At 38.1% G+C, this 17,875-nt stretch overlaps 1 protein-coding gene across 1 annotated transcript in view; it reads right to left on the reverse strand.

The window, feature by feature from the left end:
* Positions 1-12,346: 12,346 nt before the first annotated feature.
* Positions 12,347-17,875, reverse strand: part of CFAP46 (cilia and flagella associated protein 46) — a 91,920-nt gene continuing 86,391 nt past the window's right edge. The window contains exons 58-60 of the mRNA XM_070945866.1: positions 17,102-17,238; positions 14,798-14,881; positions 12,347-12,477 (exon numbers count right to left, since the gene is read on the reverse strand). Of these exons, the coding sequence (XP_070801967.1) occupies positions 12,347-12,477; positions 14,798-14,881; positions 17,102-17,238 (352 nt within the window). The remainder of the gene's footprint in view (positions 12,478-14,797; positions 14,882-17,101; positions 17,239-17,875) is intronic.

Below are 17,875 nucleotides of genomic sequence, written 5' to 3' on the forward strand. Positions count from 1 at the left end.
TTCAATTTCTCAGTCAGTTATTTAATTTTAATGATGCAGCTTAGACAAACCAACTGACCTCTTATAAATCTTCCATGACATTGGAGGATAATTACTTTGTGTTTGTCTTTAAAGAACATGCCAGGGGTAATCCATCACGCTGATGGTTTATAAGAAAAATACAAATCTTATTCTATACAAACAAGCTGTAACTGGTTTTTTTTTTTTTTTTGCACTAACTCTATCTCAAAAGTATGTCCTAGTTTTCAGATGCTGGCTAGAATCTGGCTACAGGTAATCTTCAACTTATGACCAGAATTGAGCCCAAAATTTATGCTGCTGAGAAATTTGTTAAGTGAGTTTTGTCCCATTTTACGACTTTTCTCTGCACGTTTGTTAAGTGAATCACTGCAGTTCTTAAATTAGTAACATGGTTGTTAAGTGAATCTGGTTTCCCCATGGACTTTGCTTGTCAGAAGGTTGCAAAAGGGGATCCCATCACTCCAGGACATTGCAACCATCATAAATGTGAGTCAGTTGTCAGGCATCGAAATGTAACTCATTGCAACGGTCATAAGTGTGAAAAAGGGTTATAAGCAGGGGTGAAATGCTCCCGGTTCGGACCGGATTGCCCGATCTGGTAGCAATGGCGGCAGGTGGTTCGGAGAACCGGTAGCAAAAATTCCTGCGCGCCCACCCCCCACTATGCCCAGCTGAGCCGCACGATCATCAGAGGCTTTTTTTTTTAACTTTTAAAAGCATTTTTTCTACAACCTCTTCCTACGAAAAAATGCTTTTAAAAGTTAAAAAAAAAAAGCCTCTGATGATCTCACGGCTCAGCTGGGATCGTCAGAGGCTTTTCAAAGCATTTTTTTCTGCAACCTCTTGGCCAAAGAGGTGATAAAAAAATGCTTTGAAAAGTCTCTGACGATCCCAGCTGAGTTGCCTGATCGTCAGAGGCTTTTCAAAGCATTAGAAAAAATGCTTTGAAAAGTTTTAAAAAAAAAGTTGGCCATGCCCACCCAGTCACATTACCCCCCACCAAGCCACGCCCACAGAACAGGTAGTAAAAAATTTTACATTTCACCCCTGGTTATAAGTCACTTTTTTCAGAGGACTGCCTGTACTTTTAGCTGTCTCAGAAAAGTGACAAGAAGAAACCTTCCCATCCTCTCCTCTATTTGGATGAGCCCAGTGAAGGATTATGCCTGGTAGTGAGCCTCTCATTGCTTTCAATTGATACATAAATTTGCTGATAAAATCTGAACTAGGCAATTGCTAGAATCATATGATAATCCATTATTGTGAGGCGAGAGATCCACCTCTAGGAAACTGCACCACTGCTGATCACTCCTAAACACTGATCACAATCAGGAGGCTGTGAGTTCGATCCTAGGTAGAGGCAGATATTTCTCTCTCTGGGCATACTGAACAAAACTCCGCATTGGCGACAGGAAGGGCACTCTGCTAGCTCCTTTCAGTTGCCCAGACTCCACCCAGCAAGGGATTATGGGGTCATTAAATGAAGATGATGATATGATAATCCATTATTGTGGCATCCCCATTGTCACTGGTTTTCCTCTAGTACAGGTCAAGATGCTTCTTTAATGCCTAAGCAGAGTAACCTCTTCTATGCAATGGGACTGGCTCCGATACTAAAACAAATTTTCAGGCTTGGTGTTCCCAAGAATCATTAACATTTCAAATAATACAGTACAGATAGTCCTCAACTTACGACCACAATTGAGCCCAAAATTTCTGTTGGTAAATAAGACAATGAATTTTGCCCCATTTTATGACCTTTCTTGCCACAGTTGTTAAGTGAATCACTGCAGTTGTTAAGTTAGTACTACGGTTGTTCAGTGAATCTGGCCTCTCCATCGATTTTCCTTATCAGAAGGTTGCGAAAGGTGATCACATGATCCCAGGGCACATAATATGTCCTAAATAAGAGTCAATTGCCAAATGGCTGAATTTTGATCACAGGACCAAGGGGATGCTGCAACAGTTGAAAGTGTGAAAAATGGACATAAGTCACTTTTTTCAGTGCCACTGTAAGTTTGAACAGTCAGTAAATGAACTGTTGTTAGTCGAGGACTACCTGTATGTACTTACTTGTGGCAGAGGCTACTTCCTAAAGGTGTCCCAAAGGTGCTTTTTCAAGAGGCAACTAGACTTTCTTGTTTTTTCTTTGAAGACATTTCGCTTCTCATCCAAGAAGCTTCTTCGGCTCTGCCTGAATGGTGGGGAATGGAAGGATTTATACTCCTTGCAGACAACAGAACTCCTTTCAACAGTTCCAAGAAGGCTGCACACCCATTTGCACCATTCAGGTGACCCTCACAACACAGATAAACCTCCAGGTCACCTTAACAACTTGCTAAAAGGATGCAAATGACCAGCTGTCTGCAAGGAGTATAAATCCTTCCATTCCCCACCATCCAGTCAGAGCTGAAGAAGCTTCTTGGATGAGAAGTGAAATGTCTTCAAAGAAAAAACAAGAAAGTCTAGTTGCCTCTTGAAAAAGCACCTTTGGGGACAACCATGACTGAGAATCTCCATAGACATTCCTAAAACTGCATTCTTTTAATTTATATCTGAACTGGCCATGAAAAATCTCTTGGCTAAATGATCCTTTTGTCAGAATATGGACGTTTGCACCAACGCAGCATGGAAATACTCAAAATTACATTCTTCAAATCTTACTTGCTCTTCCAGCCTGACACAGTTCAAGCTTTGGCATTTTGCAACCTATTCTGGGAAGACCGCTTCTCACACAAATGACAAATAATGGTCTTCTCTCTTAATATTATTAATAAAATTCAATCACGAGTCCCTTTGTTCACTTTTTTAAAAAGGTTACATAGGTTTAAGCAGGGCAATTTTTTTTCTTTTATTGAAATATATTAGGGAAATGCCATTCCTGCCATAAAAGCTAATTGATAATGTGATTTGTTGTGTTGCTAATACATAATTCAGAAAGCTTTTTTAAAGGCTTTAATAGATGAACAGTATTGTTTAATATTTATTGTGTTAACAGAGAAAGCATCAGGTTTAAAAAAACAGAGCTGTGTAAATGAAATATTTCTGGATGCTTTTATTCTTGTTTTGGGATTTTGCCAATGATTTTCTAATGGAAAGGTCATTATTTCCTAAATAATTTTTACCAGAATGTATTTATTTAATATGTTCATGTGTGTTTTTATTAAGAACAAGGATTATATAAATTTTTAGAAAAAAGTAGTTTCTCTAGTAAATCAAAAGTAGTTTAAAGCCCAAGTAAAATTTGTTAATTATATATACTGGGAGATGTATTTTGTTCTATATAAAGTACTTGATTTTTAAAATGCATATTAAAGGTATTCTTCAAAAAGGTGTTATTAGCAAATAGCTATTATGTTCATTTAAAGTGAAGAGTCAGACATTTTAATGTTTTGGAGCACTTCTAGGAGTTGTCATTTCTGCAGCTTTAAAATACTTTGGGGAGCCAGAGATTAAAGATAATTTGAGGAGACCATTATACAATCCACTGAGTTTCATTAATCTTTATAGTGATAACTACATAACTTTCCTAGCATTCCCTGTTCCTATCCATTTGTAAACACTGTTGTATTTCTCTGTATTTTTCTGTTCAAATACACGATTTTCCCCACTGCCTTTTTATCTGCATCTGTGCATACTTGTTTGCATAAACTATACTTCTCAATTGTTTATGACTTCAAATGTTTACTGAATTATTCTTATTTCTTATCATTTCTAAATTCAGGAGGCAAAGTTATTTTCTTCCCAAATGAATGCTTTAGGAAAGCTATTTCTTTGAAGAACGAAGCCAAAGTACATAAACATACATATGTGCAAGCAAACTGATATGTTTGTATTTATTATTTATTGTTTATTTATTTATTGGTTCGATTTATATGCCGCCCTTCTCCAGAGACTCAGGACGGCTTACAATGCATTAAGCAATAGCCTTCATACTTTTGTATATACCTGCTTAGTAGGGCTTTCGCCCACCCCCCTAAGCGGTGTTCTTTTTTATACAAAGTCAGCTTATTGCCCCCACAAGCCGGGTCCTCATTTTACCTACCTCGGAAGGATGGAAGGCTGAGTCAACCTTGAGCCTGGTGAGATTTGAACTCACAGTAATTGCAGGCAGCTGGCAGCTAAGTGCTACTTAACAGCACTTTAGTCTGCTGCGCCACCAAGGCTCCTTCAATGCTCATATTCATGGGAGTTTACATAGACATAAGATCTTCATACCTTTCATGTGCATTCCATTTTGTATGTACATATCAGTAGTGGGTTTCAATTTAGTTTGCTACCGGTTCGCTCATGTGCATGCTTGCGCGACACTTCTGTGCATGCGCAGAAGCATCTGGGCGGGTGGGCAGAGTCTTCTGCCGCCACCGTTATCGGTTCACCCGATTCGGGCGAACCGGTAGCAACCCACCACTGGTACATATTCATGCAAGTTTACCCAGACATAAGAACGTCATTTTCACAAGATCTTCAGACCTTCCAAATAACCTCCTCAGGCATGTAGTAGCTCTGGATTGCTTGCCCCAGCATAAGCAACTGCCATCCCATCCTTGATACACCACTGATATGGCCACAGGAAGCCCAAGGTCACAAGGCTGTCTAGAATAGAATAACAATGATGACAAAGATGTGGTTGGCATTGCTCTTGCTTTTATTTTGTAGTTGCTATATCAGAGCAAATTTTGCAATTATGGCAGGAATTTTAGCCCTGAGATCCATACTATTCTGATAGTACTATACTAATAGCCCTGAGAACTATTCTATCCCAGATGGTAGTATTTCTTCTGATTCTATACATTAATAGTGATTCTCTGAGGGTTGGGTCTCAAAAGCAATTTATTGAGGCAAAACCTGGAAGAAATGTTCACTGAGTGCGCAGCAGACTAATGCTACTGTTAAAGGTAGTATTTAGCTTCCAGCTGCCTGCAATTACTGCGAGTTCAATTCTCACCAGGCTCAAGGTTGACTCAGCCTTCCATCCTTTCTAAGGTAGGTAAAATGAGGACCCAGTTTGTGGGGGCAATAAGCTGACTTTGTATAAAATATACAAAAGTATGAAGGCTATTGCTTAACGCCTTGTAAACCGCCCTGAGTCTCTGGAGAAGGGCGGCATATAAATAAAAAACAAACAAAAAACAACTTCCTAGAGCAGGGGTATCAAACTCAAGCCCCATGGACTGGATCCGACCCACAAAGTGCTTAGATCTGGCCCACGGGGCTGCCCTGGAAACAGCGAAGGACTGGCCCATGGTACCTCTGCCAGTATAAATGGCAGAGGGTTTCAGGAGGCCGTCGCAGCTGAAAACGGAGCTCAGGAGCCCATTTTCGCTGGCACAGCGCTCAGGCCACCACAAGTATCTCCAACATGAATGAGATGGCCACACTCATCCTGGCCACGCCCACCCAGGCTCCCCGAGGTCAAATACAACCCTTATGCAGCCCCCAATGCAAACGAGTTTGACACCCCTGTCTTAAGAGAAATGGAACTAAACTCGGTTTAGTTCTTCTCTTTATGCAAGTCTCCTTATATTCCAAGATTTTCCACCTCTAACAACAATACTAAAGGGCATACAGTAGAATAAGTGCAAATGGTATGCATCTCCAAATGTTCCTAACTGTGTTATTGATAAATGTTTCCTGGAATCCAGCTCCAAAAGTCAAGATTCCAAGTTGGTTGTTTCCTGGATCTCAGCATAACTCTTTATCAATGCTTTATGATAAAGTAGGGCTGTCAGGCGGTAAAGAAATTCTTGGTTTTCCTCATCCATCTTTCTGACAGAAGACAGTGGGGTAGTTGCCAAGGCTAAAACATCTATTAAACGTGGCAACATTTTGGGGGGAAACACTCTGGAAGATTAAACATTTTGCATCAGCTGCATCAAGAAAATGAACTTTTGTAAACTATCAAATTAGCTCCTAATATCTTGATGCCCGACACAGATGGATAATCATTCTTCATCTTGGTTGCCCAATGGCAGTTGGCTTTAGCATTGATACATTCTTTTTAAAGAAACGATGTTAATAGCTGCATATGATAAATTTTTGCCTGTCACCTGTTGCTAAAAATAAATGTTTGAACTTTCTTATGTCATTTGCTAAAACAATTATTGCTAAACTCCATGCTGTATTAAAGCAGCAGAAACTCCCCCCCTCGGTTGAGCTACATTTTAAAAGAACATTGCCGATTGCAGTAAAAAATAGGCAAACATAGTTCCCATTTTGAGTTAAAGAATAACCACACACCTTTGTTTTTAATGTTAATAATTATGCTGAAGACATCTACAGCCTGATTTAAAATTGTACAAAATGAAAAGCTGTTAAAAATGGAGCAGGTTGAAATGGGAGATCTATGTGGAAAATGCAACCGAAGCTAGTAGATTAAAGGACAAAGAAAAAAATATTTTAGATAATAAATATCTTACCTAAATTATCAGGCATTTCTGGAAACTGCTTCTGCACCAAGAAACTATTTTCTTAAGACCGAAAAAGAATTTCTATCCATACATGTTGCTTAATGTATTTTCTAATTACCATTATGACCATCGTCTAGATTATAAAGCATTATTTTTCACCCTTGGAACTTTAAGATGAGACAACACAGTCCTTTCAGCAGTTCCAAAAAAGTTCCAACTTCTTTGCACCGTTCAGATGATCCTGAGGGCACAGGTAACACATGGTCTCAATGACTCTCAGAAAGAATACTAACGACCAGATGAGTGCAAGGAATATAAATCCTTCCATTCCCCACCAATCAGTCAGAACTGAAGAAGCTTCTTGGATGAGAAGCAAAATATCTTCAAGGAAAACAAAGAAAGTCCAGTTGCCTCTTGAAAAAGCACCTTTGGGACAACTATGACCTGGATGACTGAGAATTTCCACAGACGTTAAGATGAGAATACAACTCCCACAATTTCCCAACCAGGGAATGAGACTTTAAGTCCAAATATGTTAAAGTTGCCAAAGCTCAGAAATATTGTTATAAAGGAATATCAGGAAAAATATATGGTTTATCTGTTACAACTATAGCGTTGTATTATGGCTCAGTACAACACTATGTAGATTAGGGAGAGAAACTGGGCAAATGCCACTTAGTGAGCAGGGATTTACATTTTTAGCAATTGTAGGGTTACATTAAACAGAATCTTGCAAATCTGAAATCATCTCTCCTGTCCCTCACATTTGCTGTCCCCAAAATTAGGGAGAGCCCTTTCCGAGATGCTTTCTTCCCCTAGCCCTCCTTTAGACTTAAGATTTCATTTCATTTCATTTATCAGATACTTGTTGAGATTATGGCTCTTCCTGCCATCTCCCATGGTCACTCCCACATATCCTCACACATGTTAACACAGATGTTGTAACCCAATCGATGAATCAAAAGCTAATTAAATGAATATTGTAATGTACACACATCCAGAAAGAGAAGCTGTAAACCCCCTTTAGTTTGTCTCTGCCTCTGTCCAAATCTGTAGACCAATTCGGGATTCAGTGAAGGTGTTTTGGTCTCCATTTTAAATGAACTTTAAACTGTCCACGGATTGAAACCACAGCATCCAAGAGCTTAAAGTTTGATGGATGCAAACATCATGGATCGCAGTGGCTTTTTGGATAAAAGTCACAATAATTACAACTTTTTTTTTTTTGTTTCTCAAGTAAGCCCCCCTTTCCCTCAAATTTCCAGAGGTCTGCAAAACTTCAATTGCCCTAAAATTCAATTAACTTTACAGCTTAAGAATATCTAAGAATGAAATGGAACAAATATGAAAGGAATTATGGGTGCTTTCAAGTAAGTAATTTGATGAGAGAAACATGGTTGACATAGTTATCTGATCAGTCAGGCTGGGCAAGCAGAAAGAGGAAATTCCATTTATTTCTATCCACAGATAAACCCTAAAAACATCAAAATATTACAGATGTCGTGATATTTAGACTCCTGTGAAACAGACCCCTTATATTTCTATCATGTTCTAATTAACTTTAGTATAGCAGGGGGCCTCCAGTAGCATTTTCCAGTGACACATTCATGTCTTAAAAGGAATGCAAACAATTTATCGTAGCAAACAGACAAGTCTAACTTGCTGAGAAAGAAATATTCTAAAAGTTTGAGAGAAAGTGGGCATGATTGGTTTTTGGAATTTTATTTGATATTATTTTTTCTATTAACCAGAAGAAAGAAGATGATAGCATGCAACATAATTATATAATGTATGGGCATAACATGCCTAAGTGTTTGATTTAGCTCACTGCAGATGGCTGGGATGTTATGTGGCCATAGAAATCATTGCCAGGCCAATAACTCCATTAGCAAACTTGGATCATATTCATACAAAATCATACATGTCTTTAAAAGGCTATAATCATGTATTGCTTTCTAAGACTAGATTATCAGTCATCCAGATCATGATTGTCCCAAAGATGCTTTTTCAAGAGGCAACTGGACTTTCTGTTTTTACTTTGAAGACGTTTCACTTTTCATCCAAGAAGCTCAGAGTTAAAGAAGCTTCTTGGATGAGAAGTGAAATCTCTTCAAAGAAAAACCAGAAAGTCCAGTTGCCTCTTGAGACGTTGTAACAAATATTAAAAACCCGATACATTTAGATAAAAAAAAAAATATTAAAACAGTGAGTCAACTCCAGCAGCATGAATTCATTCGTATGTACATGCATACATGCTTACAATTTATTGGCAGCATGACTATCAACAATGTTGGGTGGGTTACAGTTAAAAAGGACAAAACCCCCAAAAGGACATAGTGAATAGCCCAAAGACAAACATATTAAACAACCGCCTCCTTCCATGGAGCAGGGGCTCAATCTTCACCCCATCACAAGGTCCAAGAGAATAACCAGATCATTAATAGCCTGAATATCCTCAGGGTGGCAACCATCTGGATCAATGAGGAAACAGCATACTGGAAGCAAGCGCCATGATAAAGAAGGCACACTTCCTGGGTTCTGCTAGATGACACTGCTTGATTGATGGGACCTAAACATGGCCACTCTGCCCAGTCTCACCATATGGGAAGAAACAACTAAAGTCATGTAGTCAGTCAAATAATCAAGCTCTTTGCCATAAATCATTTTGTAACCAATACTTTGACTTGCATTGAAAGCCAACTGAAAACCCATGTAGTTTGAGGTGTTACGTTGCAAAATAAGCCATGCTCATCACTGACCATGACACTGCATTTTGGACCCACCGAAGCTTCCAGTGGTCTTTAAAGTCAATCCCATATAGAGTGCATTATAGTAGTCCAATGGTAGAGTGACAAAGTCATGAGCTATTATCTGAAGGGAACTGTCTGAATGGGAGCAAATGGCATACTAGATTTACCTGTGCAAAAGTCCTCTTGGCCACAGTTGCCCCCTGCTCTTTAAGTAGAAGCCATGAATCCAAGATAACTCCCACCTCAAAAAAATGTGCCCCAACCCGTGATTAAGGAAATGCAACCCCATCCAAGACCAAACATGAAAATTCTCCAGTCGGGGTCCCAGTTATCCACGGCTACTCAGTCTTGCCATGACTAAGCCTGAGTTTTTTCCTCATCATCCATACTGCCAGATATTGAGACTTCAATATCATTGTTTGGTTAGCCTAGGACCAAGATATATAATTGAGTACGGTCAATTTATAGATGATATCTGACCTCAGACTGATGGAAGGCTTCATATGACAGTTCCATGTAGATGTTAAACAGAAGGAGTGACAGTGTTGAAAAGTTTCAGCATCCTACAGGTGACATGTTGCGGACTTTTGTTCTATAACCGCGCCCCCCCTAACACCAATAGAAACTGGCCACAAAGAAAGAACAACCACAGAACAGTGCCCCTCCCTCCCAAACCTTGCAGCTGGTTCAGAAGAATACCATGATTGGCAGTAATGAAAACTTCTGAGAGATCAAGAAGCACAAGGATGGATGCATTATCCCCGTCCGGTTTCTGCTGCAGGTCATCAAATGTAAGCAATCTGCCTCTGTATTGTAAGCCAGCAGGAAACCCAACTGAAAGGAGTCCAGTTCATCTCCTGGATCTTACAACTTACATCCTGCAAATGATACCTATAATACCATCAAGCACAATCAGTCAATCTTTTTGGAGGGACTCGACAGGTGGATAAAAATGGTAAATCCAGTCTAAACATTGGCTAAGTATGCAACCATCAATAATAATAATAATAATAATAATAATAATAATAATAATAATAATAATAATAATAATAATAATAATAATAATAATAATATGGTATAGAAGCCATAAATACCTGGGCTATACCTGTGGTTAGATACTCTGCAAGAATAATTGACTGGACTCAGATGGAGTTAGACAATTTGGACAGAAAAACAAGGAAGCTTATGACAATGAATCATGCCTTGCACCCTAAAAGTGATGTTGACCGATTATATTTACCAAGAGCAGAGGGTGGTCGAGGACTCCTACAAGTAAAGCAGACTGTGGAAGAAGAAAAACGCAGCTTGAATGATTACATCCAGAAAAGTGAAGAACCAATGATTAAGGAAGTAAATAAAGGAGGCCTTTTAAAGACAACTAAAACAAAAGCAGAATATAAGAAAGAAGTAATTGAACAGCGAGCTGAAAATTGGAAAAGCAAAGCTCTGCATGGCCAATACTTGAAAAGTATTGAAGGCAAAGCTGACCAGAAACTAACTTGGAACTGGTTAAGATCAGGAGTACTGAAAAAAGAAACAGAAAGCTTTATTTTGGCAGCTCAAGAACAAGACCTAGCCACAAACTGCATGAAGGCAAAAATTCAACATGTTACCACCAACAGCAAATGCCGCCTCTGCAATGAGAAAGATGAGACAATCGACCACCTGATCAGTGGGTGCAGCAAAATTTCACAAACTGACTACCTACAACGCCATGACCGTGTTGCTAAAATCATTCACTGGAAATTGTGCCAGAAGTTTGGATTTGAGTACAGCAAAAACCACTGGGAACATCAGGTTGAGAAAGTTTTAGAGAATGAGAAACTCAAGATCTTGTGGGACTTTAGGATTCAGACTGACAGGCACTTGGTCCACAACACACCTGACATAACAATAGTTGGAAAGAAAAAAGTATGGTTCATTGACATTGCAATACCTGGTGATGCACGAATTGAAGATAAGCAGCAAGAAAAAATCACAAAGTACCGGGACTTACAAATTGAAGTTGAGCGACTGTGGAAAAAGAAATTGTGTGTTGTCCCGATTGTAATTGGAGTCCTCGGAGCAATACCCAAAGGGCTACCCCGCTATTTAGAAATCCTAAATTTGCCAGACTTGAACATTTTGACTCTACAAAAAACCACCTTACTCGGAACAGCTTACATCCTCCGATGATACCTTAACAGTTCCTAGGTCCTTGGTTAGGACTCGAGCTGCTGAGCTATTAACCAGCCTCAAAGGCTGTGAATCTCACTAAAGATTAACCAATAAATAATAATAATAATAATAATAATATTAATAATAATAATAATAATAATAATAATAATAATAATAATACTTTATTGATTAGTCATTGGGCCATATCAAAATATAAAATACAGAATAATAACACCATACAAACATAACAAAATACAGTAAAACCAGAAATAGAACATACAACTCATATTTTTGAATTATCGTAGCAATTTATCCTATTAGAAATAAAAGCAGAAATGTGGTGATAGTTGAACAGTATCACTGGTAGATTCAGTTCTTTCTTTCTTTCTTTTTCAAATTTTCAAGTCCTCAAAGGAAAGAAAAGGAAAAGTGGTAGTGATTATGGTTACAGCTGACTTATATGAAGTGATTGTGGATGGATTGTTAACCAACTGAAAGTTTGGTCTGATCAATTAGAAAGTAGAGGGAATTTTGAGAACTGTAATTTTAAGAGTGTAATAGGTATGATTTCATCAGGTATATCAAATGATCTTGTTTAATTAGTAGGCTTAGGTTTGAAACAGCTGTCTTGTATTTTTTAATACATATATATATATGTATTATATATATACTAAATCTGTGTTTCTATGAATTGTTAAGTATCACTATTTTATCATTTATATGCCATTCAAGCAATTAACTACTATAACAACCTTGCCTCAGACACCCAATGTAAAAAAAAAGCCAGGCTTCCACATACTGCAACCCAATTTTAAAAAGTTTAATCTGAAAAATGATGAAAATTAAAATAACAAAAACATCAAATTAGAAAACAGAAAAGTTTAAGACAACTGTCAGTGTTCAACTTCAAAAGAACTCTTGAATATTGGCTTCGTAAAAACAACATCAAAAGGCATGAAAATTTGTCCCCTTCATACACCACGCACACTTAAAGAAGCATATTGCTAATCACGTAAACATGGTGTTGGGCAAGCCATACAAAATAGCATCAATAACCGAAGGATGAATTGGAGTCTGGTTTGGCTGACTGGGACTTTTGCTCTGGTCTTCTTTCTCAACTCCAAGGGAATCAGGTGATCCTGCCAGAACAGAGCAAAATTCAAGTTACATCTTAAGACTGCGAGATTTCAAGAGCCCAGGCAAGTCTTTTGAAGAATTAGATTGAGATTTTTCTATTTGCATTTGGTGGAATTGAGTTCAGAACAGGGGTGAAATTCAGCCGGTTCTATCTGGCTCGGGCGAACCAGTAGTGGTGGCTGCAGGAAGCTCCGCCCACTCATGCAGACATCATGACGTTGGGTTTTTTTTGCAATGATTTAAGCCTCTGCACATGCACAGAAGGGTTTGTGCATGTGCGGACGATGGCCCATGCGAGCAAAGCGAGTGCGCACGCGGTAAGTGAATTTCACCCCTGGTTCAGAACGTTTATTTTTGCTTGCTTCAACAGCCAGTGTGGTGCAATGGTTAAGATGCTGGACTGGCAGCTGTGAGTCTCCCTTCAGCCACAGAAGGATGTTTGGGCCAGTGGTTCTCTTAATCTACTGTGTCTTATACTGTTGTGAGATAGTGCAATGTATTTCCGTGCGTACCTATAAGAGAAAGTTGTGCCATGTATGTTTCCCTGAGCTCCTGAAGGAAAGGCAGGAGAGATATTAAATAAATAAATAAATGTTCAGACCCATTTAAGCACTACATTATATATAAAGCCCCAATTCCACTTCCTATTCAGGAAATATCTGATTAATAAGCTTCTTCTACCTAGGAAAGAGGTGTCATTTAAAGAACTTTTATTTGTAACCAAAGAACTATCGTTTTGTTAGAAAACAAGGTACTGCCAGTTTCCTTGGAAAAGGCACACTTGTTTTTGCTGTATGAGTAGGGATTGTTGGCCAACCTCCTTGACAGGTTTATCAGCAGATGGTTGTGAGCACCTGTGTTACATTCTTTTTGTATGTTTCAGTGTCATGTGTATAAAGGCACTGAGCCTCTTCTGATAGGCCATTGTTTCTTGATTCAGGATTAGCTTTGCATTTCGGCATTTCGCTGGTGTTTTAAAGATTACTGAAATCACAAAGAATTGCATGTATTACACTCCAAAATCAGCTCATAGAATAACCTGTGACCTGAAACTGTGTTATTGCAAAGGTTAAAGTAGTCTCCATATTCAATAGTAAAAGCTAGAAAATATCAAAGGCCAGCTAATGATAAGGCTACCTGTCAGGAAATTCTGCCTTCTAGTTGATTGCCAGAAATTGTCCTGACAAACAAGACCTATTCAGAATGTACAGAAATCTCTTATCTCTAGTGAAATAGAAACCAGGTAACATTTATGTGACTGAGTAATGCATTTCAAGTATGAAGTTGGTATTGTAAGTTACAAATCCATCTGGTGGTGATACTGTTTAACCCACATTTTCCTATCTTATTAATAGCAATAGCACTTAGACTTATATACTTATATAACTCTTCATAGTGCGTTACAACCCTCTCTAAGCCATTTACAGAGTCAGCATATTGCCCCCAATAATCTGGGTCCTCATTTTACCAGCCTCGGGGGGATGGAAGGCTGAGTCAACCTTGAGCCAGTTAAGATTAAACTGTTAGCAGTCGGCAAAGTTAACCAGTAATACTGCATTCTAACCACTGCGCCACCATGGCTTTCTTATCAAGTAATAAGTTGTGGTGAACTTTATCAAATGCCTTACTGAAGTCCAAGTAAATTATATCTATAACATTTCGCTGGTCCGCTAATTTTGTCACTTTGTCAAAGAATGTGATAAGATTTGTCTGGCATGATCTGTTTTTGACAAATCCATGTCTGCCTCTAGGTGTTCGCAGATTTGTTGCTTATTTATCTTTTCCAGAATCTTTCTAGGTATTGGTGTTAGGCTGATAGGTCTGTAGTTTCCTGGATCTATTCCCCCCCCTTTTTTTTTTGAAGATGGGAACAACATCAGCTCTTTCCCAGTCCCATCAGCTCCGGTAGTTCCCCAGTGTTCCAGGATCTTTAGAAGATATAGTTCAGTGGTTCTGTGAACTTGTCTGCCAATTCCTTCAGAATCTTGGGGTGTAATCCATCTGATCCTGGTGATTTGAACTTGTCTAAAGTGGATGGGTGTTCTCTAACCATTTTCTTGCTGATTTTGGCTTACATTCCTAATCTTCATTTTACAGTATTTGATTTTTGGTAGGTTGGACTGTTTGTTTGTTTTTTTACTTTTGTGTAAAGACAGATGCAGTATTTTTTGTTCAAATTATTTTGCAATTGGTTTCTTCAGTCCCTATCTCCAAGTTGCTGCTTTCTACATGGATGAAACTGTATATTTTCCTTCGTAGGACAAACACTACAATTCAGGAATACACTTTTATATTATAAATATATATATATAAACAATTTACTTTCTGGTGGCTTATCCCAGACCGTCTTTTTCCTCTGAAGAATACGAACAGCCTGTCCAGTTGTTTTGCCTACTTTTATGAAATCTGTAAAACAAGAGCAGTTGCTAAATTAAGACTCACATATACACAATAAAACATATGCAGATTCAACATATAGTATTATATCTGTTACACAGTGGTGGGATTCAAAATTTTTTACTACCGGTTCTGTGGGCGTGGCTTGGTGGGTGTGGCAGGGGAAGGCTACTGTAAAATCTCCATTCCCTCCCCACTCCAAGGGAAGTTTACTGCAAAATCCCCATTTCCTCCCGATCAGCTGGAACTTGGGAGGCAGAGAATAGATGGGGTGGGGCAGTCAGAGGTGGTATTTTCCAGTTCTCCAAACTACTCAAAATTTCCACTACCGGTTCTCTAGAACTGGTCAGAAGCTGCTGAATACTACCTCTGGTGTTACACATTGGCTTTAGGCATTTACTATATATAAAACATCCCACCTCCCACCCTTGTAAACAAATAATTTCTAGCATCAATTTACAGGCAGTCCTCATCTAGTGACCACAATTGGGACAACAATTCAATCAATAAGTGAAGTAATTGCTAACTGAAACCACAACTGGGCTTATGATCTCACTTCACAGTTTTGCTTTGCTTAACGGACTTGTAAATATAAGGAATGGTTGCAAGGTTATTTTTTCATCATGTTGTAGTTACGAACAGTTGCCTGTACAAGGCAGTCACTAAGTGTGGACTACCTGTATTGCAACCTTACTAGGGCAAACAGGAGTTGCAGGCAATGGTTTGCAGTTTCCTTCAAAGCTAGCTTAGAGCTCTGACCTGGATTGTGACTATTCTCTGCCTTTCATTTTAAATGCAAAATAAATATTTGATTCAAGCATTTTTGAAAGTACAACCTTGATTGGAGAAATGGCTGTTCAGGGTTTGGACATAATGAAAGAATTGCTGGAGATACAGGAACTGCTTGTCACTTATTAGAAATGAACCAAACCCTGAATTTGTGCTGCTATTCATTATCTGTTCTCTAAGGTCATGGATCTTAGATTCAAAATGGCCACCCTTTGGCTGGCATGGGCCCACATTCACGGCGGTTGACTCTATTGCAAAAGAATAAACAGTGATTTGTTCAAACTTAATACTTTATCTGAGTTAACAGGCCGAATCTACATTCAGCCTGGACTAGTGTACATACATTGATCTCTGGATTTCATTGTATGTAGCAATGCTAATTTCCTAATAAACATACTTAGGTTTTCAGCCTACATTCAGGGAAAACAAAGTATGATTCTGGCTTGAGCTGTTAATAGGGGAGCCTCCCTATATATTGTAGCTATGTTGGGGATCTGCCCTTAAAGATTTGTTATCCAAATGTTCTACGATTGCTAGTAGCAATAGGAAGTACATGCTTGTCTCAGCATCTCTTTCCTTGGAAAACTAGCATTTGACAATGGCAAGGTCTGCTGACAATGGATTTGTTCCTGCCTTGCCAGCCCATTCAGACTTTAAGTACACTAGAACAAGGAACCAGTCATTTATTCTTCTAGGAAGATAAGTGGGAAACAAGATGTTAAATTCCCAACTTCTTCCAAAGGTCAAAGCTTCCCAAAAGTTGTACACTTCCTAGATCTTGTTCTTGGAATCTACCAAAGAAGAAAGCAGCATATAAATAATGCAATTGTATTCAGTAAAAGTATTTTAATATCTTTTCATAACCTATGTAAATTAAAAGATGATTTTTTATTAAACGAATATTTAACAAAATTATCTACTGTACGAACCCAGAGCTGTGGCGACCTAGCCATAGGACAGGAACACTATTTATAGTTAATTCAAGTCTATACATGCTGTTTGCCTGGATTCGCCACCTTTATTATACGAAGCATAATTTGACAGGCAACTAAAAGTTATGCAAATGTGTAAAGCATCATAAAGCCCTTTTATTATTCCTAAATTCCCACTGGATTTTATTTTTCATGGTTCAAACATTTCTGCAAATGTTACAGATTACATACAATTCAGTTACAGAAAAGAGTGTTATGTGATTTTAATTGAAAATTACAGTTCTATTTGCTTAGTGAGTGCCCTGCATGGATTTAGAGAATATCAGGTTTTCCAGAATTCTTGGTAATGTACAGGGATCCATGGCAAAAATGTAGAGTTTTTTTCTGAGAAAAAGATCACCTGTTCCAGAAAATTTAGGAGTCCAGATGATTCACTTTCTAAAATTAGAGATATTAATCAAAATAATGTAATAGAATCATGTTTTTCATTGAGATTGCTTTTACATACTTTCACATAAACTTTCTAATCGCATTGTATTTTCTTCCAGCGTAGTAAACCATTGGTTGAGTATGACAGAACGCACTCCAATAAGGCTTAGAATGATTGCAGTTTCAGTTGTCTTCTCCAGAGACAAGCGCAAAGAGCTTAAACAAAGATATTAAGAAACTTAAAACATAAAATTACAAGTTTTTTGAATAACTTGAATACAAAAGGCAAACACAAGGCATTCAAATTTTGTCATTATAGCCAGACTGCCAAGATGTTATTGTAATTTCCTTACTTGTTCCTCATCAGTACACTGGGATTAAATATGGGATGTGCAAGTTATGAAAAGCTGTAATATGCTATGTAGATGTTAAGGACATGTGTGAAACATGTAGTTTTGTTCAGAATAAAAGGGTCTCACTTGGAATGTTCCAATAAGACATTCTGAGTTGACAAGTGCTGTATCAGAACAAAATCTGGACAATTCAAGTGCTGTTTTTAAAATTTAAAACAACATTCTCAAAACACACTTTCTGTTTTGAGAATGTAACACTGAAAACTGGCATGATGAGTTTGAAGCTCTGTTCTTTTAATCAAAACAGTGGATTAATTTAAGTTTTCTTCCAATCCTCAAAACAAAGCAGTGCTCAAAATTGAAATTCCGAGGTCAAAGCATTTTATTTATTCCATATAGTTTATTCTTATTCCTAAAGTGTAATATAAGGACAATATGAATATCTAGATGTGTTTAAGTCACAGATGAAAATAATATTTTAGTAACTATAAACAAATAGC

The sequence above is a fragment of the Pituophis catenifer genome, unplaced genomic scaffold (genome assembly GCF_029215685.1).
Source record: "Pituophis catenifer annectens isolate HBS135680 unplaced genomic scaffold, rPitCat1.0.hap2 SCAF_6, whole genome shotgun sequence".
NCBI classification, from domain to species: Eukaryota; Metazoa; Chordata; class Lepidosauria; order Squamata; family Colubridae; genus Pituophis; species Pituophis catenifer.